Below are 27,777 nucleotides of genomic sequence, written 5' to 3'. Positions count from 1 at the left end.
CAGAACTTTCTAGTACTAAGAAAGCTAGCCTCTAGGGATGACGTTCCATATCAGTGCCAGCCTGATTTGTCCATGTCCTATCACTCAAGAATTTGGCTTCTTCAGCTATAGGATCTTACGGTCAATTTCTAGAATATAACCAAGACAATAGCCCATAGTGTCTATGTGTCTATGAGACCCTACTGACCAACAACTTTAAATCTGTACCTGGCACTAAGGTTTTTACTTATCAGACTGTGGTATTTCAGAGAGCCAGTTTTTCCTATTATAGAATAACTCAATGTAATTTCTCTTTTTGTATGTATATGTATATGTAATATTTAAGAAACTTTCAACAGTAGTAGACTTTCAAATAAAAGTTTCAAAGGTCACTATTGCTAATTATCCATCCACACATCCCTTCTCTACCCTGATCTTCCATCCTCTACCCATTTAACTCTTCCTAGACTGTAATTCCTCTTTCCCCCTTCAAACCAAACATATTGTATCCGAATTCCCTTGAAATCCACCCCTATAGATACTCACTGGTTAAGTTTCAAATCCAGCATCCAAATATAAGAGTGAATATGTAATATTGGTCTTTGCCTTATTTTTTAGGTCTAGGATACCTCACTTAAAATGATTAATTTATGATCCATCTATTTACCTATGCATTTCATAATTTCATTTTTATTTACAGCTAAATAATATTTTACTGTGGGTATGTGTCAGTTTCATTGTCTGTTCATCAGTTGACAGACATTCTGGTTGTTTATATTTTCTGGCTATTCTAAGAAAAACAGCAATGAACCTTAATGAGCAAATATTTCTATAGTATATTCAATCCTTTGGGAATATGACTAAGAGTGATATATTTGTTCATATGGTATACCTACTTATAGATTTCTTAAGAACCTCCATGCTGATTTCCATAGTTGCTGCTCAGTTTGCATGCCCACTAAAAGTGAATAAATGTTTCTCTTTCTCTGAATTCATGCTGGCATTAGTGGTCTCTCTCTCTCTCTCTCTCTTTCTTTCTTTCTTTCTTTTTTTACTTTGACTAATACAACTGGGGGAAATATAATCTCAATGTAATTTGAATTTGTACTTATTTGGTGGCTAAGGATGACAACATAATTAGAAACTGACTATGACTTTTGTGACTGCTCACAAAAGACTCCAAAGCAAGATTTTGAATAAACCTAATGAAGGAGGTGAGAGTTTTGTACTGAAGATAGAAATAGAATTTTAGCAATAGAAAGACCTCCAAGGTGCATGGATCAGAAGGATTTATATGCAGAAAATAACCTACCATCCTACCAAAAATCAACCTACATATTTAATGCTATCTCCACCAACAATCCAATATAATTCTTAATTAATATTTAAAATAAGGGGCTAAAGTAACAATATCAGCATGATAATCTCATAAAAATAAACACAGTTATCAATGGAATAGTATTGAGGACTTACATAATAGCCATGTTTTTCAAGCCACCTATTTCCTAACAGGGAATTCAGAAATACACACCAGATAAAAGATAGACTCTTCTGCAAATGGTGCTGGTTAAACTGGATAGCTACCTGAGGAAGAAACAAAGTAGACCCTTATCTCTCACCCTGCACAAAACTCACCCCACAACAACATTAAGGGAATCAACCTAAGATCTGATGTCATGAATTGGTTAGAGAAAAATGTGGAGAATACACTTTAATTCAATGGAACAAGAAATAACTTTTTGAACGGGATCCTTATAGGACTATCATTAGGAGCAACAACAGGTAAATAGGACCTCATGACACAGAAAACCTTCTGCACAGGAGTGGATACCATATTTGTAGTGAAAAGGCAATCTACAGATTTGGAAAAAAAACTTTACATCTGTCATATTGTTATTTATGATGTAAAATATATAAGTAGAGTCATCTTTGATTATGTGCATTTCTGTTTAGAGTTTGGAATGCTATGATTAACTTTCTATGTTATAAAATATCTTTGAAACCTATCTTCTGTGGATATTCTTGACTTGTTCAATCAAAACGGATGTTAAGGTGAATATAGCACCTGTACATTACACCTTCATAACCCTGATAACTTTTCTCTACTGCATATGAAAACTGAATATATATATTTAAACTAACAAATATCAATTGCTAGGTTTGATGAAAGTTATGGGAAATAAGTTTGAAGTAAAATAACATGTATGCATTTTTAAATCTCTGTGACAAAACACTCTTGAAATTAGTGACACATTAGTCTGGAAAAGTGTAGTTATATTAGCATCTGTATTACCGTGGACATGGTTTGCTTGCCAGCCAATGTTTAATTTTCATAAAATGTTATTAATGAAAGGCATAAAATGATCACTGTTTTATCTGTTCAGATGTCAATGATTCTTTTAATACTGATATAGTTAGGAGATTGTTTTTAAACTCATTTCTAATTGACTATTAAATATTCCACTCATCTTGGTTAAAATCTTATCCTACTGCAGTCTTGTATTAGGGTTATTAAAACAGAAGGAGTTGCAACTTATCTCTATGAAGCCTCTGATCTTTAAGCAAACCTACCTGTAACATTTTGTTACAGACAGTCTGATAAAAACTGCTGCCTACGCTTTCTCCACTTAAAAGAAAGAAACTTGAAAATGTTACTTCTTCATTTATTTAATTCAGCAAAGGCCACTGAAGAATCAGAATAATCCATGCATTCATTGAGACTCTGAAATAAAGATATATACATTTTCTTTTTTAATATATTTTATTAATTTATTCATATTACATCTCAATTTTTATCCCATCCCTTGTATCCTCCCATTCCTCCCTCCCTCCCATTTTCATCTTACTCTCCTCCCCTATGACTGTGACTCCTCCCCGTGTATATGCTCATAGGGTATCAAGTCTCTTCTTGGTAGCCTGCTATCCTTCCTCTGAGTGCCACCAGGCCTCCTCTTCCAGGGGACGTGGTCAAATATGGGACACCAGAGTTCATGTGAAAGTCAGACCCCACACTCCACTGATATATGCATTTTTCAATCGCATTCTCTTGATGGAAGACAAGTGTGCAGGGATTCAGAAGAGCCATGCTATCACTCAAGCATGAGATAGCATTTCTGGTTAACAATGGAGACAAAAGCAAAGGTAGGAATGTGCTTGGCACAAATAAACTAACTGTGGGAACAGCAAGTGGAAAAGTGGGTGAATCTGAGCTAAGAGCTGGTTGCTGTTGCTAAGGATCAGGGGGAGAAACCTGTGATGAGAAGGCAGTGCAGGGCAAGGAGTCTGGGTGAATGGCAGCTTTGAATTTAATCCTCAAACACTTGCTCTAATCTTGTGTTCATTTAAAGCATTTTTAGGCTGCATGCAGAAACAATCTTTCATGTCCCTATGAGACAAATCTCTACTCTGAGCCAAGAGCCCAGCATTCCAGAAATGTAAGCCGTGGTAGAGAAATCCAAATTTAATTCATCAACACCATCTGTATTACCAGCTGTTCACCTTTTAGAGTTTTTTTTTCTCATTTTTCCAAGTATGCTATATTTACAAGACAATAAAATATTAAGGAAAAGGCTCCTCGTGTTTTAAAGTCCCACATCTCAAAACTACTCCCCCCAGTGTTTCCCTTCACTGTTGTTTTTGCCACCTGAGAAAACAAGCTAAATTTATTTGTCTTAGGGTTATTTAGTATTGTTTAGCAATGTCTTCATCTGAAAATTCTAAAAACACACTCCAGAGGAACAGCATGTGTTTCTGTGAGCCTGACAAGATGGTCACAGTCAGCAAATTCTGTGTCAGTTGGCTCAGTATTCACCAACCATATCACACTTTCAGGGAGCCAAGCTCCCCCTATTGATCTATGCTTCTGCAGAGCATTTGACTTCTCATTCATCCACTCATCCACTTACTCATTCACAGATTTACATGATTCTCACTAATTGCTCATTATATAACAATCAAATTACACCCAAAGAAGTGTTTCCAATATTGTTCATTACTGAACTTTTATTCCTTTGATTTTTTAACCCATTCACTGAGAATATTAAAAGTGCATACATATAGAGAATTTGTAAAAGTGTGTGAGGTGTTTAAAAAATAGATTTTCATGCATGGATTGATTTAATAGTGCTATAATTTCATCTTAAATATCAGCTGGATGAAAAATTGTATGTTGCTGGTCCCTGCTGGTAATGACACTGGGAGGTTGTAGACTCTATAAAATTTGTAGTGAAATAAAAGGAAAATAGGTACTTGAGGGTCAGTATTGAAAAAGCTTATTGGAATCTCAGCCCTTCCTAAATTATTGATAATTTTAATATATATGCAAAAACTTCCCAAAGTCACATGAATATTATATGTAATAATATATTCAGTTAGATAAATAATTTTGGCTATAAAATTAGTCAATGGCTGAGGATATGGCCCTGTGAAGAAAGTGAATGCCTTTTTCTTAGTCCATTTCCCCAAACCCTGGTAAAAATGACAGACAATGAGATGTTTCAGCAGTTAAGAGTAGTTACTGTTTCTGTGAAGAACTGACTTCAATTCCCAGTTTCATGTCTGCGAGGCACAAAACCACCTGTAACTCCAGTCTTGGTGATCTGACACCCTTTTCTTTTACTCTACAGGGACAATCTCTTTTTTTCTTACTCTACCAGGACACTCTCTTCTTTACAGGCAACTACATTCATCTGTACATACTCCCTCATAGACATGCATGCATACCTGTAACTAACCTAATTACTTATCCTTCTAACAAAATTCCAGACATGGTGTTGCATGCTAATAATTTCAGTTCCAGGGAGGCAAAGAAAAGGCGATTACTGCTTAGACTAACTGTTGAGATCCAAACCAATGAGAATTCCTATTTCCAAAGAGGTATGTAAGAGAACTTACTCTTGAGTTGTCTTCAGCACACACAGTCTCTGTGTGTATACTGTGTGTGTATACTGACAAGGATACATGACCCAACATACATAAGAAAACATACACATGCATAGAAAGTTTTAATTTTACAATTAATTTAATTACATACAATTTCATTTAGAGAGGTTTTTATGTTAAAACAAGACACTTGGGGTGGGTCTTCAGGTAAATTTAGACTGTACTACACAGACATTAGGAAAAAGAAAGAGGCAGTAAGTGTTCACAAACATGCGAGAAACTATGAATACATAGCAAGATGACAGTCATCTACAAGCACTAAAACACTAAGAACAAAAAGCAAACGAAGAGCACTAGGTATTGACTGTACTTGATGTTTTGCTTCAGAAACATATAAGACAAGCTAAAGAGGTATGGAGGGACAATTAAGAAGTGGCACAGAAGTGGCCTTGATTAAATAGCTAAGTTGGTGAATGGCAAGAAAATTTAGATTGTATTTCAAATGATAGTATCAATTAATCTAACTCCTCTCATAGGTTGATGAAATACATCAACAAGACGATTGACATGTATCCAGACATCTCAATTTAAATTGAGTTATACATCAAGTGTTCAGCATTTTATGCTGTAGACTCTTTATCAGTTATGCATCAAGACTAGTTTCATGAAGCTTTATAAGTTTAGATAGTTAATATCTTCTGACAACACAATGATACATGTAACTGTTAGCTATAATAATGTTTACATTTATCATACTGGTGAATGGACAGTATTCCTAGGTTTGTTGAGTAAATTTCACAAACATTTCTTAGAGGACTGAGAAACAAACTAAATTAATCTACTCCAAAATCCTATCATCAAGTCTTGGATTTATGATTTCTCTTTAAGCATCATAGGTCCATAAATTACTAATTTACTTACTACAGTAGCACAATATCCTTATTTGTAGTATATAACAAATAGTTCATATTCACAAGGTTGAAATTAACCCAACTTATTCCACTAAACAACACATTTTAAAATTTAAAAATCATTTCTTGTTCCACAACAATACAGATGCATAGTGACACAGATTTTGCTCTACTACAAGGCACTAAACTCCCTTTAGAAACTGTCTTGGTTCTTTGTTTTGTTTTGTTTTTACATATTCACTTCATATTAGGCTAAGTAACAAATGCAAACATTCAACGTTAAAATTTATTTAGGAAGCAGATAAGGAGAAACAAACAGCTTTAGAATAATTCAGAATGCTTTTCATCATATTCATGTTTTGTTTTCTAATTTTTTGATTCTTCAAAATGTATTAGAATTGAAATACCTGAATTACAGTCTGAAAAATGCATTTGAAAACAATGTCTGGGTACATTGCTGCCGTTGACAAATTCTTTAGTCCATAATTTTCAGCTGGATGGAAGAAGGCGTTCACACCTTTTGTGCCTTACACACATCTGGTTGAAGTTCTATCCTTGCTCTTTCTTTAAGCACAAAATCATACTTACAAAATGGTGGTCTTCAAGAGAGAAGAAAAGAGAAAAACAGCTATTACGAAAGTAGCAAGTGTTATTTTCTTTTAGTGTAAATGTAAGAATACTCTAATCTTTAAAAAAAAAAATAGCTAGTTTTCCTAAAATAGAGCATTGGAACAATCCCATAGAACTGAATCCACTTGTCTCAGTTTTGTAGAGATAACATGTAGATGATGTTTATAGGAAAGGAAATAATTTTTGTTTCCATTCCTCTATCTGTTACTAATAGGATATTCACATTTTTATACGATAAATGGTTCTATTGAAATTAGTTCCTTCCTGGATTCAACTTTAAAGTAGCCACAATACTCCTTCTGTTATAACTACTATCAAGGAGAGAGAGAGAGTGACAGATAATTGAACCCTACTTTACCATTTGTTAAAATGGAAATAGCACCATTTAACATTGTACATTTTAGTGAGACTGTGTATACAGTATTTGAGATGACTAATAGATCAAATGACAGTAGTTAATTAAGAATCTTGTACAGTTGCTTATTTTCCTGTTATTTGTAGAAGAAACTAGCAGACAAAAACAAAAACAAACAAACAAACAAACAAAACAAGCAGTCAACTTAAACAACAAAGGTTTGTAAGGGAATAGTTAACACATGGTAGAAATAAACTTCTTCTTCTTTTTTTTAACATCAATGGTAGCTAAGTCAAAACAGATCTATCCGGTCAACCATATAGTTTATCTTACTTTTATCTGAAAGGCTCCAGAGTTACATGGCTCCCTACCTCTGAGCATGGTGGAAATGCTACTGGGTGTTTTTTGTTTGTTTGCTTGCTTAACCATGTCTTATTATAGAGCTCAGGTTGGTCTTGAATTCACTTTAGAAATTCTGTTCTATCCCGGGACTCTTCTAGCCTGTTCAGGGACTAGGACTCAAGAAGGCAGAGGCAGGAGGATCACTGTGAGTTTTGAGGCAAGCCTGGTCTACAAAGTGAGTCTAAGACAGCCATGGCTACACAGAAAACTCCTATCTCAAATAAAAAAAAGAATATTTCATTTAAATTGCATGAGTTTTACAAGAAATAAATTTATATTTTCATATAAAATATAAACAATGATCATTATAAAAATTAATAGAGGGTACTTTCCATTTGAAATAATGAAGGCTGCTTACAACTTTCATTTTCACATTGTTACACTAAAATTGTGAAACAGTACTACACCAAATACTATAAAAAGTTTCAGATGTTGGCAGAGGCAGCTTTCATTATGTTATAGAAATCATAATCTGTGTCTCTAGAAACTGGAGATGACTCAGCAGTCAAAAGCACTCGCTACTCTCCCAAAGGATCATGGGGGCTAATTCTCAGCAACCACATTGCAGTTAGAGACAGTTCCAGGTCATTGGATTCCTGCTGCTGGAATGTGCAGGTACAGGTTACCCATGTAAGCAAAATACATATACATGTGAAATGAATTTTTTAAATTAAAAACTAAAGAAAATTTGATGGAAGATATCTAGTTTCTCAAAAACACCAATTCTTGCTCATTTCTGTTATACTTATGTATGAATATGCCTTCAATACTTGACATTCTTGTGCCGCAATTTTATACCCTTTTTATATTAAAAATATGCCAGACCTACAAAGGAGAAAGTTACCTTTGCTACACATTGCTTTTCCAGATTCTATGCCCCAAATAAACGAACAAAGGTAGGATGTCTTGTTTCATTATTTAGAATTGAAAGAAGCTCACAAGCTAATCGCCATCGATTTACGTTGTTAACATATAGAGTATATGTCATATTAAATAGCCCTTACTTTATAAAGCATGTACAACATTATAAGAAGAGATTAAGCAGTTGGGTAAGGCCTGACAACCTTAAATTTTGACAATATGCATAATGCAATAGGGTTTTCTTTTATTTTACGTTGTGAATAGTCATCTATTTTTGTTGTCATGACTCTAATTTTAAAATGTTTATTGAATAAAATTAATAGGTCCTTATTTATGATGAACACACTACTATTTCAAAGAAAATGTTTATTCATTAAATGTCCCAGAAGAAAGATTTTATATTTTTTTAATTTCAGCATACACATTGAATATCATATTTCTAATAGTTTCTTATTACATATTAATACAATGAAAATATTACATGTTATAACATAAAGTTTAATAGCAATGAAAGTCTAAGATATCTAAAGTTAAATCCAATCTAGTTTATAACTGCAAACCATATATAGCATAACAAACTATAAGAAATACATTTTCTTTCTTTAAAAATATTACTGAGACTTCTGCATGACACATTACATCCTCTTTTCTAATATTATTTCGTAAACTGACTTAGAGTTTAGAGAAAGAAAGATTTTAAGCATTAATACAGAGATAGAAATTTACCTAAACCTAACCACTAGAAAAGAAGAAGTTCATGACTTATGGATCACTAGCTAGATAAATTATGCTTAAAGGGTGGAAGCAAATAAGCCTAGGTTAAATACTTTTCCAGGTCTGCTTAGTATACCATAGAATCAGGACTTCTGAAGAACACCTGTCCAAATATAATTTAATAGCTTCTTGAAACCCAGTTGTTGAAAGGACCCTGCTGTGTGAGGTTGTAGTCCTCCCTGTCCTGATAGTAATTCTGAGCTCAGCATTAGGGTAGGAATCCTCCCAGCAGGGCCCCCAGCTCTCTGCCTGACTCCATCTGGAGAGCATGTTTAGACAAAGATGCTTCTAACCACATTTGATATATGGCCCTTGTCTCTATGAGCATATACAGGGGGAGGAAGTCCCCCTCAGTCACAGTCATAGGGGAGGGGAATAAGGGGACAATGGGAGGGAGGGAGGAATGGGAGGATACAAGGGATATGAGAACAATTGAGATGTGATATGAATAAATTAATAAAATATATTTTTAAAAAGAAAGAAAAAAGATATATGGCCCTTGACACAGCTAGCTCTACCGTCCCTTCACCTAAAGGAAAATTAGGCACTGTGTTCTTCTTCATATGATAGAAGCTTGCTGCCAAAAGCAAAACAAGCATCCTTAAAGTGCCTGGTTTCAACAAATTATGTAAACCTATTCTAGAAGCTTCCCACGCTCCCCCTAAGGGCTATATAGCCTCTGTTCTCCCTGATTAAAGTTGAACTACCTCCCTGAAGAGGTTCCTAAAGTACGTGATTTCCATCGTGCTTATGACCTTCTGCACTCTACACCTTGTCTTCTGCTTCCCCTACCTAGGAGAAGCAGAGACTTCAGCCTCCCAGGGAAGAGAAGAACCACAATCAACCTCAAAGATACTTATGTAAAATTTGCATGTATAAAAACATTTACAAGCCATGTTCAAGTGCAGGCCACACTAGCCAGGTACCAGGGCTAACTGTCATCAGAGTGGCTTCATCCAGAAATGGATGAAAGAAGATGCAGAGCCTCACCACCAAACTCTAGGCAGAGCCAGGGGAACCCTGAAGAAGAGGAGGAGGAAGAACTGAAGGAGCAAGAGGGGTTGAGGACGTCACAAGAACTCAGCCCACAGAATCAACCAAGAGGGCTTATAGGGCCTCACAGAGACTGAAGTGACAATCAAGGAGCCTATATGGGTCTGATCTAGGTCATGTAAATATGTTATGGATGTATAGCTTGGTGTTCTTGTGGGGCATTTAAGAATGGAAGGAGGGATTGTCTTTGACGCTTTTGCATGCTCTCGGGACTCTTTCCCTCCTACTGCCTTGTATCACCCAGCTTTGTTATGAGAGTATGTGCCTAACATTATTGTCACTTGTCGTTTTCAGTTGATATCACAACTGAAATTGGAATCCCAAAAGAGTATAGAAAAGTGATACAGAAGCAAAAACAAATTTAAGACTTACTTGGAGATTTAAATGAAATCATAAAAAACAAAAAGAACAAACTATTACTTTGCAGGTCCAAAGGTGATGGATTTCAAAGATCATAATTCATTTGTGTAATCATTTCATAGACTAGCATGATTATTTTAGCTTTCATGCTTTAAATATACTATTGTATAATATTATCATTAATACTTTCTAATAATATTATAAGATGTGTGAGTAAAATTATTAGGCATATTATATTCTAATTATAGCAAGTCAGAAAAAATTTTGATTATACAAAGAAAATAAGTTGCCATTTTTAGAGAAAAAGTATAGCAGTAGATTTATCAACATAATCAAGCAACAGACAACATACTAACCTTTAAAAAATACTGAAAGTAAAATTTGCCACACTGAAATTCTATACCCAGAAAAAATTATCTTTCAGGATAAAGAATTTTCCAAATAATAATTCTCCCACAATACAAAAATGTGTATGGAAACCACTAAAAAGAGGAAATTCTGAAACTTGTGGGCAAACGGCTAGAACTAGAAATGATCATACTGAGTGATTTAACACAAACTCAGAAAGACTCACACGGTGTCTACTCACTTATAATTGGACACTAGCCCAACAAGGATATCCCCTGAAAGTCTTCACTTACCAGGAGTTTGGGATAGATACAGAGACCTCCTATTGGGACTCTAGGTGAGAGAAGCATGGGAGAATGGAGAAATAGAAGGACACAGAGGATCCTAGAAACCTACATAAGGAACATCGTGCCAGGCAGATCTGGACCCAGTGGAGTCTGCTCAAACTACTGCACCTGCAGTAAATATTGAACCACTACTGAGATCTAGCTAGGGGACAGGACATTCTCCACAGTTGTGTGGAAAGCGGGGACTGATTCTGACATGAACTCTGGGGCCGCATATTTGATCACTTCCCCTTAGTGGGGAGGCCTGCTGGCACTCAGAGAAAGAATAGGAAGGCTACCACAATGAGACTTGATAGGCTGTGGACCATATGATGGGGGAGGAGGTCCCCTTCTGTCACAGACCTAGGGTAGGGGAATAGGGTGAGAGAGGGAGGGAGGAATGGGAGGAGACAAGCAAGGGGATAACAATTGAGGTGTAATCTGAATAAACTAATAAAAAAAAAGAAAGTTAAACCAGGTGAAAACATGCTCCTATCAACAAAATCATCTAAAGACGGGGCTGAGAAAAAGCTCCACTTGGAGATCTTTCTGTGGAAGCGTGAGGAACTAACTTTGAACTCCGGCTCCCATGAAAAATTCAAGTGGAAGTCTGTAATCCATGATGGCTGGCTGGGATAGGAGTGGGAAGAGATGGCCAGTCTCTAGAACTTGCTGTTATATCCATGCAACTGAATCCGTGTGATACAATGGAAAACAAGGTTTCAAAACAAATTTTAATTGACTAACGAAAATGTCTGTGGCCTTTACAAGATACATGCACACACATAACAAATACATGCATTCACACCTGAAGATATATACACACACACACATATATATATATATGCTACATGCACATAAACTACATGCACACACAAACATATACATTATAACCATTCTTATATCTTTTATAGATTAACTGTTTAGGCAGAACATTTGAAAAGAAAGTGCTTGCCAACAAGGACACAAAAAGTATCACTGAAGAACATAAAGTGTTAAAAAATCACTTGAAGAAAAATTGCTATAAACAAAATATTAAAATATAAACTCCAAATGAATCATTCATAAATACACATAAAGAAGCAATGAAGTTACATAACTTCTAAATATAGAAAAAGCTACTGAGAAAAATTGAGCACAGAACCAATGGGGCAAACAGAAAATAAAACACCAAATCTAGAATTAACCTACACTATCTTATTTAGTTAAGTGTGTAAATGTCCAAATTCAGGATCAGAGATGACCTCATCATTGCCACTTGGGAAAGGCAAATAAAGAACAAGCTGTATTTGCAGACCTGTATAAGAAAAACTAGAAATGGAAACCAAGAGACCAGTCAAGCAGCAATAAGAACACAAAACCAAAAACCAACCTAGTGGTGGTGCTTTGAAGGGGATGTCCCCCATAGGCCTCAGACATTTGAATACTTGGTTCCCAAGGTGGTTGTTTGGTAAGGAGTAGGCGGTGTGGCCTTGTTGGGGATGGAGTGTCCGTAGAGCAGGCACAAGGCTTCAGAAGTCTTATTCCATCCCCAGTATGTTCTCTGCTTCCTGTTTGTGGATTAGGATGCTGCTCTAGCAACATCCTGTCTGCCTGCAGGGGTGCTCATTCCCACTGTGTTGGCAGACTCCTATCCCTTTGGAAGTGCAAACCCCACATAAATACTTTTTTTTTTAATAAATGGCCTTAGTCATGAGGTATATCATGGTAATATGGAGAAACTAAGACAATGGTGAAGGTCCCCTTGCCAGAAGAGCAATATGCACATACTGCTGTTCAAAATGCAAAACATGTTGCTGCTTATGAAAAACAGTTGGGCTGTTTCTCAATGTCTAAGGCACATCCTATGATTCAACAGTCCAGCCTTTAGGTATCTATCCAATATAAATGGCACCACCTAAAAGTCCATATGTAAGTACAAGTTCATTAATAAAAACTAAAACTAAAACTATAACATATGTCTTTAAGTGGTAAGGTGAGTGGCTGAGTAAGTTACATAATACTTTTACAAAAAAAAATACTCTTTATCAATAACCTTCACTGTATAGACAACAGCTAAGTGCAAAATGCCACATTTATAATGTCCAATAATCCTATGTATATAATATCAGGAAAACTATGAGCCAGCCACAGCAGCAGAGGATTGGAGATTGAGCTGAAAACCAAAGAACCAATAAACTAGTGAGCAGCATGTTGCACAAAGACTGGAAAAGCTGATGGTGTCTGTGTAGCCCTAGAGATTCCTCTACTGGAGCATTTGTCTCCAAACGCCTTTTGGCCTGTGTGCTTTCCCGTTCCTCTAGAGTCTTTACCGCATCTCTGGCTTCCCGTTTTTCTCTGCCCCCTTCCATGTGCTGGTGCTCTGGACACCTGGCTCATAGAGCAGGATAGGGCAGCAGTTGTGGGAAATGCTGGCTCTCAGTTACCAGGTGTTTTCCCTTTACCAGTGGTGCTTTTTACTTTCCAAATGCTTCAACCTCCACTTGGAAATTCCCTAATTGTACAGCCAATACTGCAATCCTTTCCAGAATGACGGATTTACCGACCCTTCCCATTTTTGTATCTTATCGGTCTTTCTTCCAATCTTTCTAAAAATGTAAAAAAGACTGAAAAAACAAAAACAAAAAATTCCCTCAGGGTATAAAGCAAGAAAGAACTTTGCAACAGGAGCTGTGATTTTGGCGACACGCTGAAACACCATCTCTATATTTACAAAACCTGTAACTTCCTCCACAACATTAGAAGCTAAGTTACCCCTATGCCCAAAGCACATTGGGTGCCACCTGTAGGCTTCAACCTTTCCAAACCTACTTTATTTGAGGTTCTTTAATGCTTATACCTCCCTTCCAACCCACCTACCCTAGATAGGGGAGAAAAGAGGTTAATGGGAACTGGAGAAGAAGACCTTTATGGACTTCTGGGAGCGATACCCCTGGCATAGTCAGCAAGATTTCAGCAGACCAGCAATTTAACCAAAGTTGCTGCTGGAACCTGGAACAGCAGTGATAACTCGGAACTCAGAAGCATTCTGGAATGGTTCTCTCTAGAAGCTCCTGAAGTGGAGCAATAAACAGTCAAACAATACCAAGACCCAAAAAGCCCCTATCTCCTGTTTTGAACATGCATATGTGTGTGTAGATACATACATACATACGTACGTATGTACGTACATATACATACATACATACATACATACATACATACATACATACATATATATCCTCTCAGAATATGTATTAAGATGTGTTTCAGCTGGCAAAAACCAAGCCCTCACACGAGGCGGTTCATCTCCTAGTGGATAAACATCACCTGATCTCTCACAAGTCTATTCCCCACACCACACTTGGGTTCAAAACAAAAACATGTTACATCCACTACAGCAGCATATTCTAAATTTTGTTTCAGGTAGTAACTAAAATATTACTAAATACCCATACAAATATAGACCAAAAAGAAATTTTTAGTATTAAGCTTTTAAAAGTAGCTTCAATCAAAGATTTTTTTCCAGGAGTCATCCAAAGTCATTCCTCTCATTTATAAATTTCTTAGTCCCTCAAGTCTAAGATCTTGTTTACTGGGAGTTGCTGGGAGAAGGCTCTGTGTGATCTCTAAGAAACCATATCTGGAGCTATAATTACTTATCAAGGGTTTGCAGATTGAGGTGGGTCATAAGGCATCATATCCTTTCTAAGTCAAATCTGCCACAGCTTGGCACCGTGAGTGCTCATGAGAGTGTGTATTTCTTGTGTACACAGATCTAAAGAGCAAATGCTTCTGGAGGGTTACAGCAATTTTCTAGGAAATTAAGCAAAGCATACTTTCATCCAAGCTCCTGTTAGCGTTGCTGTCTCTCTGCCCAGAAGATGATGTTAAAAAGTGTCATTAAATATCCACAAAATGTATTTTAGATTTTCATTTTTTGAGTCCAAAGGATTACAAACACATTTTATAAATCTGGTAAATTATCATGACATACCCACAGTTTAGGTTTTGGAAAAGAAAATCCCAGGCATTTGTGTTTAATGCACTGGAGCACATATTTAATGGCTTTGCTCTATTTCTTACTTAACTCATGAATGAGTGTGGCACAACAGTATGTGCATAAACATCAGCTGATAAAATAGTGGTGCAAAAACAGAAACCATCAATAATTATCACTTAGTAGAAACATTATATATGAAATAATTTTCCTAGAGATCTGCAATTAATTAATAAATTTATTAATTAGTGGACATGCTTTTTATTATAAAACTAAATATAAAATCAGGTGTAGATAGAAACTACAACGTTGCCCTTTCATGTTATGATATCCCACTCCAATCATGCATTTGTAAAGAATAATGGTATTAAATGTTCTTGCTGGTATGCCTATTGATTTTTATGTTTTTGCATCCATTTCAACCACAGGGACAATGAAACTGCCTTTTGTTCCTATAGCAGCATTTTAGTGATTTTTGAATGTGTATATTATCCTGAAATTATAAGATGATTTGCATTTAAATTAATTTCTCAACATTCCTCTATGGATGTAGAATGCATCTAAATGGACCAATCAGTAACACAAGCATAGGGACCTGAATTGGATCCCTAGCACTCACATAAAAAGACAGGCACAATGCCACTTTCTTATCATTTCAACATTTGAAAGGAGAGAAAGACAGATACCTTGGTCTCATAATTGTGAGGCCAGTGAGAAAGCCTGTCTTCAACAAAATGTGAATGATACTTGAAGAATAATACCTAAAGTATAAATACACACACACACACACACACACACACACACACATGTATACATGCACTTATACATACAAATACAAGCATTATATATCACTGTACACACATATATTATCATATATTGCTTTTTGTTTTTACTTTCTAAATACATATCTTCTCTACAGCACTTTTATAAAAGATAATTAGGAATTCAAATTAAATGCATACCTATATACATGGATAAAAGGTGAATGAAAGCAGAAATATTACAATCAACTAAAAAGATTACAGTCAGCTCACAAACCATTTCATTTATCATGAGCATATGGGTGGGATACATAGGAGAAATACATGTATGTATGGGTGGTGCAGGTACCTATGCATGCACATGCAGAGGCCAGAGACTCTGTTGTTATAGTTCCTTATGATTTTCTACTTTATTTCTTTGAGATAACTTCTTTACTGAAGTTGGAGATTACTGCCCTGTTTATTGTAGCTAGTCAGAACGCCACAGCAAGTCCCCTTGTCACTTCCTGAAGAGCTTATATCACAGTTGCATAGAAGGATGCCTAACTTTTTCAGTGGTGCAGGAGTCTTACTTAAATCCTTGTAATATACCTTAACCCAAAAAGCATCGTTTCTCTCTTCTTTTCCACTTCTGCATCTTAATCCTCATTCAAGATGCCAAGATTATTTACAGCTTGCCATCCCTGTTCTTTTTCTCTTAAACTCTAATAAAATTATTGTTGAACTTCAAGGTAAAAGAAACCATTGATAAGCCATTAAGGGATATATTGCTTGAACTCCCCATGTTTGTAATGCCTTATAAAATTATGTGCATTTGTGTTTTTTCTCTTGCTTAGATAATGTGACTTTGAGCTGTCATAAGTATCACTCAATACCAAATAATGCATTTCATAACATTTTTAAACATTTAAGATCCTTGTGTAATAAAATTAAGCAATATTTGAACACGTAAATTCTTAACCAAAACTAAACGAAGATTTTCAATACAATGACAAAATATTGTAATCAAAATTCAGATTTCCTACCTTTCTGGATATGTGAGTGATTTCAACTTGAGACTCTGGACTCTGTACTGGCATGTGGTACACCGAGTATTTGAGTAATGAAAATAGGTCATGTAAATGCATGAAACATTCTGAATATCACTTGCAAACTGGGCAAGAATCTTGACTTCACGAAGTTTATCAAATGGCTTGCTCTTCCTAAGCAGAAAAACTTGATATGCTTAGTATATTCATAAGTTAAACAAAAATTTAAATTACTGTAATAATAATTAGAAGAAAACAGGAGACAATTTAATGTGGAAGAGGTCAGACAAGTTGGAAGGAAATAACAGCAAGGATATATACACATGTGGAGAGTATACTTTCTCCAAGATTATTTATCCTGTAGTTAACCTTGCAGGTCATTCTTCAGTCATCAGAGTTCCTTCGATCGATGAGGAGTTGAAATGATAAATGTTATTATTCTCTAGCACTTTTATAATGATTTTTCCTTAAAGAAAATAACAACAAAATACTGAGACTTAAAATAAAAAGTAAAAGTAATATTTTATAGGAATAATTTCATTCTCACTATCAGTGTATCAAGGAGAGCATCAGGGCTTCACGCATATACCAGGACCAGACCTTATTTCGCCAGCGATTTCCTTTTTAGTAGAAGAATAGCCATTTTAAAGGTAAGAAAAAACATACAAATGGCTTTTAGAATTCACACAGCTATTAGTTAATGCTGGGCTATGTAAAACCATATTTGTAAATTCTGTGTATTGGTTCGTCCTGCAATCCTACATCTCTATGTACGAGAAGTAAGAATGTACAAGATAAATCCAATCATTATGGTCATGACAAAATCTAAGCAAAACTGAGCCTGTTTTTGACTGCCATCTCTTTGTGGCTAAAATTAAGGCTATAAGCGAAGTCGGCTATAGGAATCACAGGAATTGGGTCAGAAGAAAGAGGAAGAAATAAGTAAATAGGGAGGAAGGGAAAAGGAAGGAAGGGGGAAAAAAGCAAGGATGGGCAAATCTTCATGAAAGAACAATCTGTTTTGCATGAAATAGCACTGGAGCAAAGGTCCATTTAGAACAGGGAGTAGCACTCGGAGCCACTGGCATTTCCTAACAACCCTGACCTGTCCTTGGACTATTATCTCTTATATTCTTCACAAAGCTTAGCCTCTGTAAAGAATGTCACAATTCCTTGCAAAATTCACCCATCTGCTCTTTCCCTAACAGGGTTACTCTCTTTTCCCCAGAATATGATTTCACTGGACATATCTCAAGTGTGTTTCAAAGAATGTATGCAGATTTCTTAGAGTTACTACAACACAAATAGGAATGTCACCTACAAATTCCCATCTTCCTGGGTTCCAACGGCCTGGATTCTCATATCAAGAGGTTCGCATATCTCTTCCCTTCTCTCTTCTCTTCTCTTCTCTTCTCTTCTCTTTCCTTCTCTCTTCTCTTCTCTTCTCTTCTCTTCTCTCTCTCTCTCTCTCTCTCTCTCTCTCTCTCTCTCTCTCTCTCTCTCTCTCTCTCTCTCTCCTTACCCTTTCCTGTCCCTTATGTTCAGATTGCTTCAGCATAAGCAATCATTAAATCTGTCTGGATTAATGATGGATATCACAATTTGGCCTTTATTATTCATTTAAATTATATCTCCTTCACTAGTCTGAAAAAAATTTAAAGACAGTCATCTAATTTTTTTTAAAAAAATAAACTTCAATGCTTAGCATGTTTTACCTGTTATTGAATGATTAAATTGAACACTGTCTATTTATCACTCTACTCCATGTAAGATGATTTGGTATGGAATGGATTTTTAAAACATTTTAGAGGATCAACAGTTCAAAATTTGAATTCATGCTAGACTGGTTTACTTTTCTCAATTTCACACTTTGGATTAGTCATTCAACAAATCACACTTAGATTTGGAAGCCTTAAAACTTCTAGAAGATCTCTTCTTGGTCCTTGTTTTTATTCCACTGAGCTTGTCTAGGTCCCTTTGTCTATTACTCAGATATGACAGTAGCGGTCTCTGAAGACTTTCAATTTTCTTTTAATCTCACTATTACTCATCTGAGGAATTTCTTTTACCTGAATAATTAATACTCATATCCCGTACAATCTAATATTCAAAAGCCTACTATGAGGTCTGGTGATACAGTTTAGTGGGTGAAGGCTGCCAAACCTGACAACCTACCTGAGTTTTAATCACAGAACCCACATAATAGAAACCGAGACTCAATACCCAAGAATTGTCCACTGACATGCACGTGGACCCCACATGCATGATGTAGCATGTGTACCCTCCCTCACACTATACATATGCATATTCATAATATATAACAATAAAATCCTATGTTGATAAAACATTACATTTCACATCCTGTTATTCAATTGAGTGCTTTTTAGTAATATTGAAAAAATGACCATACCATAAAAATAAGTATGAAAATCAAGAGCCCATGCGTTTCCAGTGAAGACCTAATTTACTAAGAAAAAACTTTGAAAAAGTCCAATGCTCATAGACCTTGTATAATTAGAGGTGGGCTGGATGACAAGAAGAGGAAGAGGAAGAGCTATAGGAAGAGGAGGGAGATACAGAGTGGTTATAATGAAAATATTAAGTTCATCATTCCCAAATATAATAGTCCTAGAGGTTATCCCAATTTTTCTCTGTATAATTTGTGCATTTTGTATGAAGAGCAAGTATTCCTGCTTCAGTTCTTGAAATGGAAATGCATGGCCTCTTAATATTCTTTTTTAATTAATTTATTCAGATTGCATCCCAATTGTTATGCCTTCACTTGAATCCTCCAGTTCCCCACCCTCCCTTTTTTACCCTATTCCCCTCCCCTAGACCTGTGACAGAAAGGGACCTCCTCCCCCACCACATGATCACACCCTGCTTCTGCTTCCTCTGATTCTTCTAGTATTTGAGTAAAAGTTCGAGTGACAAATAACTTTAATAGAAAAGCAACAGCCAAGCTTATGTGGAATTACTACAAAAAATATATATTTTCTCATTGTGTTATCCCTTTGTCTACTAAATCCATTATGAGTAAAATATGTCACCATCTACAGTGCTTAACTATATGTCACTGTTTACTGTGCTTGCAAATAAATCAGAAGACCTCTCTTTACCTACTGGGGAAAAAACTGCAACAGCTGTGTCAAGGGTGCTGTTTATGAGGTTAGCTGTGAATGCAACTTCTCCTAATTTGCTTGCAGGATTGCATTACTTTCACATGTATTTGTTCCTTCTCCACCTTCCCACAGCATATTAAGCACTAATCTATCATGAAACTCACCACTCGGATTCATCTATGCACTGGCTTCTACCGGTGGTGAGCGATTTCATTCTCTACAATATCACCTTTTGAGTTTAAGTGCACAGATGTGCTTAAAACATCTGAATATGTTTAGTCTTAAATTACGTGCTGGGTACGTGAATTAATTCAATAGCTAGCAGCATATTTCTGAGAAAAATAAATGACAGATGATGTGTGTGTATATAAATATAGAAAATTATATAATTTAATAAATCTATATACTAAATAGTATTTCATATTACAACATATACTATATAATCAGTGCCTAAGCTTTGTTGAAAAGGAATTGAAAAGTTCTCTTAATGAAAATATAGGTTTTGACAGAAGTAAGGAATTTAGTTCAAAATTCTTCTATGATATGTTTTATATCTTCTTGAGTCAATGAAAAAAGGTAAAAAGAGGAAAGAATTACTTTTATATTCCCATTTTCATGCCATCACCAACTTATCTGCAATGATTCTTACTAATTTTAAAGGTATAATTATAGAATGCAATATGAAAATATTTATCTCATTTTTTTTTTTTACTTAACTAATGTTGACCCATGATTTCATCTCTGAGAATGATCATAGCATCCGTGATGGGAGTTTTTAGTCTTATTTCATCTTGAAGATTTTCTGTATTTTGCCAATATAAACTTTTTTTCTGTGATCTTATTCATGAATCCAAAAATTTTAAATATTTCTTCTATGCCACAACTCACATCTACTATAAGATATGGCTGTGAATTATATCTTATGTCATTGAAGACTTTTAATTAAATGCTAATAGCACTGTACTGTTAAGGAGATTGTTACCATTGATTGACAACTAAACTTGCATCTAGTCATGCAGGATTTTCTTTCTCACTGACATAATCTGTATGGCACAATATGCTCCAATCCAAGACCCCTTAGAGACTAAAAATTACTGCTACTTGTGACAATAGTAAACGCTGGAGATGGAAATTGTGGCTCTAGCAATAACAGGTCAAAGTTGAAGCCAATTTAGAGCCTATCAGTAGCCAAATAAAGTTTATTACTTACTTAGCAACCTGACATAAAAAGAGTTTCACTATTTAATGCCTTTCTGGAACCTTAAACCATCACACTAGAAACTATAATTTCAGTTAAAAAAATCATCTTTATATCATTCTTTTCCTTAAGTGAAGATTTGCTTTTTTATATTTAATAATTTATCTAAGAGATAAATAGAAGTTCAGCAAACTTGAGCTGAGAATGTGCTTAAAGATTATATAACTTTAGAAATGTGCATATTCAGTTATAGATATGTAAGAAGTTAATTTGAAATGGAGGAAAAAGATTCTTTAAAAATATATTTGTGGGTTATGTGAATCAAAGTTCTCTAAATGTTAAATTTGTGTCATATTATCATTGACTGATGGCACCAGATTTTTATTTACAAAACTGTGAAAATGATATTGCCTAAAAACTAGAGAAAGTAAGCAAGCAAGATGGTTAGAAGGAGTAATTGACAATGGAATTAAGAGTAAAAATATGACAAAAATGACTTTTCCCATTCCTCTAAATTTGTAACCATGAGCTATCGAATTCATATTCATTATCATCCTATAGAATTAAAGAGTGGAACATGGCATATAGAATGCTATCAATATAAATCCTCTTTATATAAAAAATTCATTCTGAATTTTCTACTGAACCATTCATAGATATGCAAATAAGCAAACATTTGATTTATCAAAGAAGTAAATAATAAATGGTACTTACATATAGAGCTTGGGGTATTCAGATTCCCCAAGCCTATTTAATAAACTAAATGAAATTGAGCCATTCCTCATAGTTTCATTCAAAGCAACTATACTGATAACAAAATAATAGGCTACAAAATAAAAATGCAAAATGTTATTCATATTTTATATCAAATTTTATATTGTTTTGCTACATATGCAAATATACACCCAACCCATCATGGTATATTAGCAGAGTTCCATATTTTATATGCAAATAAAAATATTCACATAAAATAATTTTATCAAAGGATAATACATTTTTCTTTATGTCAGGTTATTTCTAAAATATATTCTTAATTCTTTGAGAAATATAAAGACATCTTCATTTTGATCATCTTCATTTTTATTCCCCAACTCCCATATCCATCGTCTCCACCCTTACTTCCTTACCCAATCAACTTTTCAGTTCTCTACTTTTTCTCTCCTCATTAGGTACAGAGTAAGTTGGCCAAATATTCCAGAGTGGAGCCTGCCCTGAAGTTTGGTCAACATACTAGGGCTCATGTCTTTATAGAATTTATTTTATTTTATTTCAACACAGGGTCTTTATTTTTTAGTCCCTGGAGAATTGTACACTAAAACCACAGTTTGGAAAGGATAAAATTTGAAATGTTTACAAGAGCCAGTCAATGTTGGAAGGATATAGGACATTTGAAATTCTTAAGCTCTACTGCTGAGATGTAAAAAGATACAATCCAGTTATTCAACTCTGTGATTGTTACTCTTTTTTTCTTTCTTTCTTTTTATTTAATTAATTTATTCATATTCATAACATCTCAATTGTTATCCCATCCCTTGTATTCACCCATTCCTCCCTCCCTCCTGCTTTCACCCTATTCCCCTCCCCTATGTCAGTGACTTAGGGGGACCTCCTCCTCCACTGTATGATCATATGCTATTAAGTCTCAACTTGGTAGCCTGCCTATCCTTTCTCTGAGTGCTACCAGGCCTCCCCACCCAGGGGAAGTGGTCAAATATGGAGAACCAGAGTTTGTGTCAGAGTCAGTTCCCACTCTCCACTCAAGTGTGGAGAATGTCCTGTCCATAGGCTAGATCTTAGTAGGGGTTCACTGTTTACTGCATGTATTGTCCATGATTGGTGCAGAAGTTTGAGCAGATCCCCCTGGGCTAAGTTCTGCCTGTCCTGATGTTCTTCCTGTAGGTTTCTAGGATCTCCCTGGATCTTTCTATTTCTCCATTCTCCCACACTTCAATCATCTAGAGTCCTAATAGGATGTCCTCACATCTATACCAATCTCCTGGTAGGTGAAGACTTTCATGGGACATGCCTCTTGTGCTACTGTCCAATTGTAAGTGAGTATATACGCTGTGAGTCTTTCTGCTTCTGGGTTAACTCATTCAGTATGACCAAAAATTTTTTTTAATCTGAGTGAGGTTTTTGAAGAATAAGATCCTGCCAGACAATCTAGATATGGTTATAATTTGCATAAATCAATACTAAATTCTAACTTCTCTGCAAACCTAAAATCAAAGAGAAGCATAATACGAACCAATTAAACAACACTTTGTTTCTCAGAAATGTATTTAAGTATTATAAGGTCTCTTAATTACCTGTTAATATATACAGCTAAATTTGCTTAACAACTTTAATCATCAATTACATTGGCTGTTGAGGATTTACAGTGTGGTTAAATAACTATATATCATGTAAGTTCTTTGGAGATATTATACCTCAGTTAGATACATGCAGAGATATGCTAATCCAAAACAAAAGGGGCTCATATTTTAAAATATGTGAGCTTAAATTTAAAAAAAAAAATAAAGCTTAAAAAATAATTGGCCCAAAGGATTCATTGCTGAAAAGTCATCAGTAGGATATGTTTTAGCAATGAAAAAATTAACAACGAAAAGAAGTGAAAGATGTTGAAGTTGAGATGTATACGTAGAAAGCTGAACGTAGAAAGGGTGAAGCAAGGAGCAGAAGAAAAATGTAATGAAGAGGAAAAGAACATCAAAAACATGGAGATGTAAGTGCAAGAAGCATACCCAACTAGAATTAAAAATTAAATGGAGCTAGTGTGAGTGGATAAACCAGCTGCTTAGGAATGTTGACTCCGAGTCTTTCTAATCTTGTCTCCCATGGTTGTCATTGTCTGGCTTCTTGTACCTATCTAACCATTGTATCTGTGAGCAAGTAACTTGATTCTTCACTTACAGGTTTACAAACAATGAAAAGATCATACTTAAACATCCATTATAACCATGGTTTCAGTTATTCCAAAATAGCATACGCTTGTATATAATGGTTCATTATTTAAATATGAGGAACTTACTACAGAACGGATGTTCGCTACTCGTATCCAAATATGCTATAGTCCTAAGAGGCCATCCTTCAGTCCTCTTATTCAAACCTTCTTTCCATAGCTTTGCTTGATTACCTAAGAGTTGAGAAAGAAAAAGACAATTAAATTTCTGTCAAAGAGCACACAAACGTTTCAAGTCACTAAAGTTTTTAAATATCAATGTACGTGGTCAAATATAGACTAAAAGATACCTTAAAATATGTAAGATACTTTACATTTATTTTCAAAGTAACTCTTATATTCAAGAGTCATAAAGTATCACTTTACTCTGCAAAGGTCTTATGAGAACTTAATGTAATCTGAATGACTGAGATCCACTTTTGTCTGTTTTCATACTATATTATAAATTTAGAACTTTATATATAACTCTTTTTAGTAAATTCACCAGAATAAATATGTTGCATAAAATTTGATCATATAACTTAGCTCTAAGAATAAAACCTACATATATAATATTGTGTTATAGTATAATAAACATAAACATATACATAAAATAAATACGTATAAATCCTGTTTTGAATGTATTTCTTATATATATATGTACATACAAAATATTAAATAGTCATATGTTAAATATATCTAGGTGCCTTTTTACTTCTACATCAAAAACTTTTAAATTTGTTTATGGTAGACAGAATACTTAATGGAAATTTTAGATTTTTTGTTTGCTTGGCTTTTGTTTTTGTTTTTGTTTTTTTGAGACAGGGCTTCTCTGTGTAGGTTTGGCTATCCTGGACTCACTTTATAGACCAGATGCACATTTTACTCACAGAGATCTACCTACCTTTGCCTCCCCAAGCACTAGGATTACAGGCGTGTGGCACCACACTCAGCTAAATTTTAGAATTTTTAACTCTAGCTTAATCTCATGTTCTTAAGCAATCTATATAGTTGACTTGAATCACACATGGAGAAACAATACCACCAGAAAAGCAATATCCTTTGGATATCTAAAGTAAATAAATCCCCCAATTATGTCTTGTGAACAGTTGAAATCTATGCAAACGTATGTTTGACAACTCCTAGACAAATTAGAGATGCTCTGTATGTGGTTTGTAAGGCTGAATAAAGTTGGTTGCACTGTATTCATTTCAGTCTTAATCCGCTTCTATTCCTAGAGCACCTTAGCTTTGCAAACATTTCTGGAAAATCCTTCCATGATACTAACACGATATCATTATGCTTGTAACATGCTGAGAACTGAATTTCTCTCTGGAAAATACTGAACTGTCTCTGGAATTCTTTTAAGTCCTCTTTTTCTTTTTTCCTTTTTTTTTTTTTTTTTTTTTTGTTGTTGTTGTTGTTGTTGCTGCTGCTGCTGCTGTTTGCTTGCATACTTATTTTTATTCCTTCACAATTTCATCCATATACATAATACAAATTTGGTGATTTGAATAAAAATGACTCCCATAGGCTCATAGTGAGTGGCACTACTAGGAGGTGTAGCCTTGTTGAAGTAGGTGTAATATTGTCGGATGAAGTGTGTTTCTGAGGCTTCGAGGATTCAAAGGCTCAAGCCAGGCCCAGTGTCACTCTCTCCTTCTGCTGCCCGCTGATGCAGGTGTAGAACTCTCGGCTATTTCTCCAGCACCATGGCCTGCATGCCACCATGCCTCCCTCCTTGACAATAATGCACTAACCCTCTGAACTGTAAGCAAGCCCTAATTAAATGCTTTCCTTTATAGTAGTCGCTGTGGTCATGGTGTCTCTTCACAACAATAAAACCTAACTAAGAGAATATACATTGCATTATACCCCGCATTATCCTCTGTATCTCCTCCCACTTAACCCATCTTCACACGGGTTCTATGTATCTTCTTTGTTCTCCATAGATAGGTTTTCATTTTCAAAAGCTGCCAAAACAACTGCCCTTGCTAAGTTTTACTGAAATGCAAGGCATGAACCACATTTAATTCTGGACAACCTGCAGAGAGCAAATGGAAAGCTAGCTAGGGCCCACACCTCTTCATTTGTGCCTACAACTTCCTATGAAACCAACAACAACAACAACAACAAACCATGACAAACTCTCAAAGAACAAGGAACACACAAGTTCCACCTCTGAGCACAAGAAGAGAAGAGAGAAAGTTCTTTAACCAATATGTCAAAGAATGTATACTCTGATTCTGTCATTACCACCATTAATAATTTTTCTGAACAGCATAAAATATTTGCAAATTAATACGAAGCACACTTTTGTTTCCAGCCTAAAATACTACTGCAAAGATGTTACTTGTCTCCAAAAAAAAAATGTTATAAATACAACAACTTCTCTCACCAAGTCTAGGGCAGGAGTCTTTATACAGGGTCCCACAGTCCACACATAAACCACCCTGGTAATCTTTGTAGGAGCGACAAGGAAATGAAACAAAATTGCAGCTTGTTTCAAAGGCAGCAAGGAACAAATAAATTGCTCTCTGGTGGTCACATTTAATGTAACTCATTCCTTATGGACGAGAAAAACAAGCAGAAACAATTATAAATACAGAGAATCAAATATAAGTGAATTAGAGAACTGGTCATTAAGTTTTATTAAATTATGTGTTTCTTATACATACAAAGCATTGAACACAATATCTTAACCTATTAAAGAGTCCCATTAACATCTTAAATTGGGTATGAATTTTTCATGGAGTTAGTAAGCATTTTCATAAAATAAAAAAGCCATAAAGCATAGATGTTATGTTTAACAGGCTACACAAACACACTGCAACAATCTTTACATTTATAGCATTTCCCCCTTCTAATTCGATACCTTTAAAATTTTGATCCTGTGACAAATATGGCTATGGAGGCTGGTGGTGTTAAAACTCACTTACCTCATTTCTCTTTCCCAAATCTTTCCTCTATCCTTCCTGTGGTTCAAACTTCTCTAGTCACAGTGGCATTTAATCATGGACTAACCTGTGATGGTGCTTACTGAGCGAGATTCCACACTCAGAAGCCATGCATCATTCTATGTATGGGGCAACCAAGAGGCCAGAGATGAAAAAAAATTTGTGCTATGTTAATCGTAAGTGCTAAATCTTGGGATCAAACTGGAGTTTTAGCATATTCTAGAATGCTTTGGCTATATGTGTTTTTCTATATGACTTAAATTCCTCTTCATCATTAAGATGGTGAACTAAATTGTTAAAACACACAAAACAGGTTTCATCCATGATCATATGTTGCATATGCTAGTAACCTTTGTATATTGAGTGGTACCCATTTCGATTATCTCTTGCCAATAACTCCCCTAAGTCATAAGCAGAAATTCTGATTTCAAAATATTTTCCCACAGATTAAGAAAACAAAATGTCAATTAATTTCTCATATCATATTAAATCATGTGTAACTATAATAAGAATACATTGTATGAAAAATCTATTTTCAATTAAAAAAGAATAAAATACTTTTAATATACCTGAAAGAATTGATGTAGGACAACCTGGCTGCTGTTTTCCTCCATTTGGATAAAAGTCAATATGTCCCAATGGCTGTAGAATGCCTAACCCTAGGAAGAAAACACCCATGAAATAATGAAGCCTTTAAATTTGTTTGAGCGACTATATGTAACAAAATTTGCTAAAAATCCATTAAACTTGCTCTTTGGAAGTTTGAATCAAAGATAGATGCCAAGTTCTATGTTTGTCAGTTTATTCTGTCTCCACCAACCCTTCCCTCCATATTTCCTTTTTCCTTCTCCCCTCCACCATGTAACCTAAGCCTGGTTAGGTTACAGAATAATCATTTTTATTTTAGCTCC

The 27,777-nt window shown here is 35.1% G+C and overlaps 1 protein-coding gene across 1 annotated transcript in view; it reads right to left on the bottom strand.

Moving 5' to 3' along the window:
* Window positions 1–6,012: 6,012 nt before the first annotated feature.
* The window catches only part of LIPI (lipase I), a 32,839-nt gene continuing 11,074 nt past the window's right edge, over window positions 6,013–27,777 (bottom strand). Inside the window, exons 5-10 of the mRNA XM_084801651.1 lie at window positions 27,436–27,525; window positions 26,308–26,475; window positions 24,000–24,104; window positions 21,683–21,794; window positions 16,646–16,822; window positions 6,013–6,370 (exon numbers count right to left, since the gene is read on the bottom strand). Of these exons, the coding sequence (XP_084657777.1) occupies window positions 6,283–6,370; window positions 16,646–16,822; window positions 21,683–21,794; window positions 24,000–24,104; window positions 26,308–26,475; window positions 27,436–27,525 (740 nt within the window). The 3' untranslated portion in view covers window positions 6,013–6,282. The remainder of the gene's footprint in view (window positions 6,371–16,645; window positions 16,823–21,682; window positions 21,795–23,999; window positions 24,105–26,307; window positions 26,476–27,435; window positions 27,526–27,777) is intronic.

This window comes from Acomys minous (assembly GCF_964271855.1).
Source record: "Acomys minous genome assembly, chromosome: 11".
NCBI lineage: Eukaryota > Metazoa > Chordata > Mammalia > Rodentia > Muridae > Acomys > Acomys minous.
This window is presented reverse-complemented; position numbering and strand designations above follow the sequence as displayed.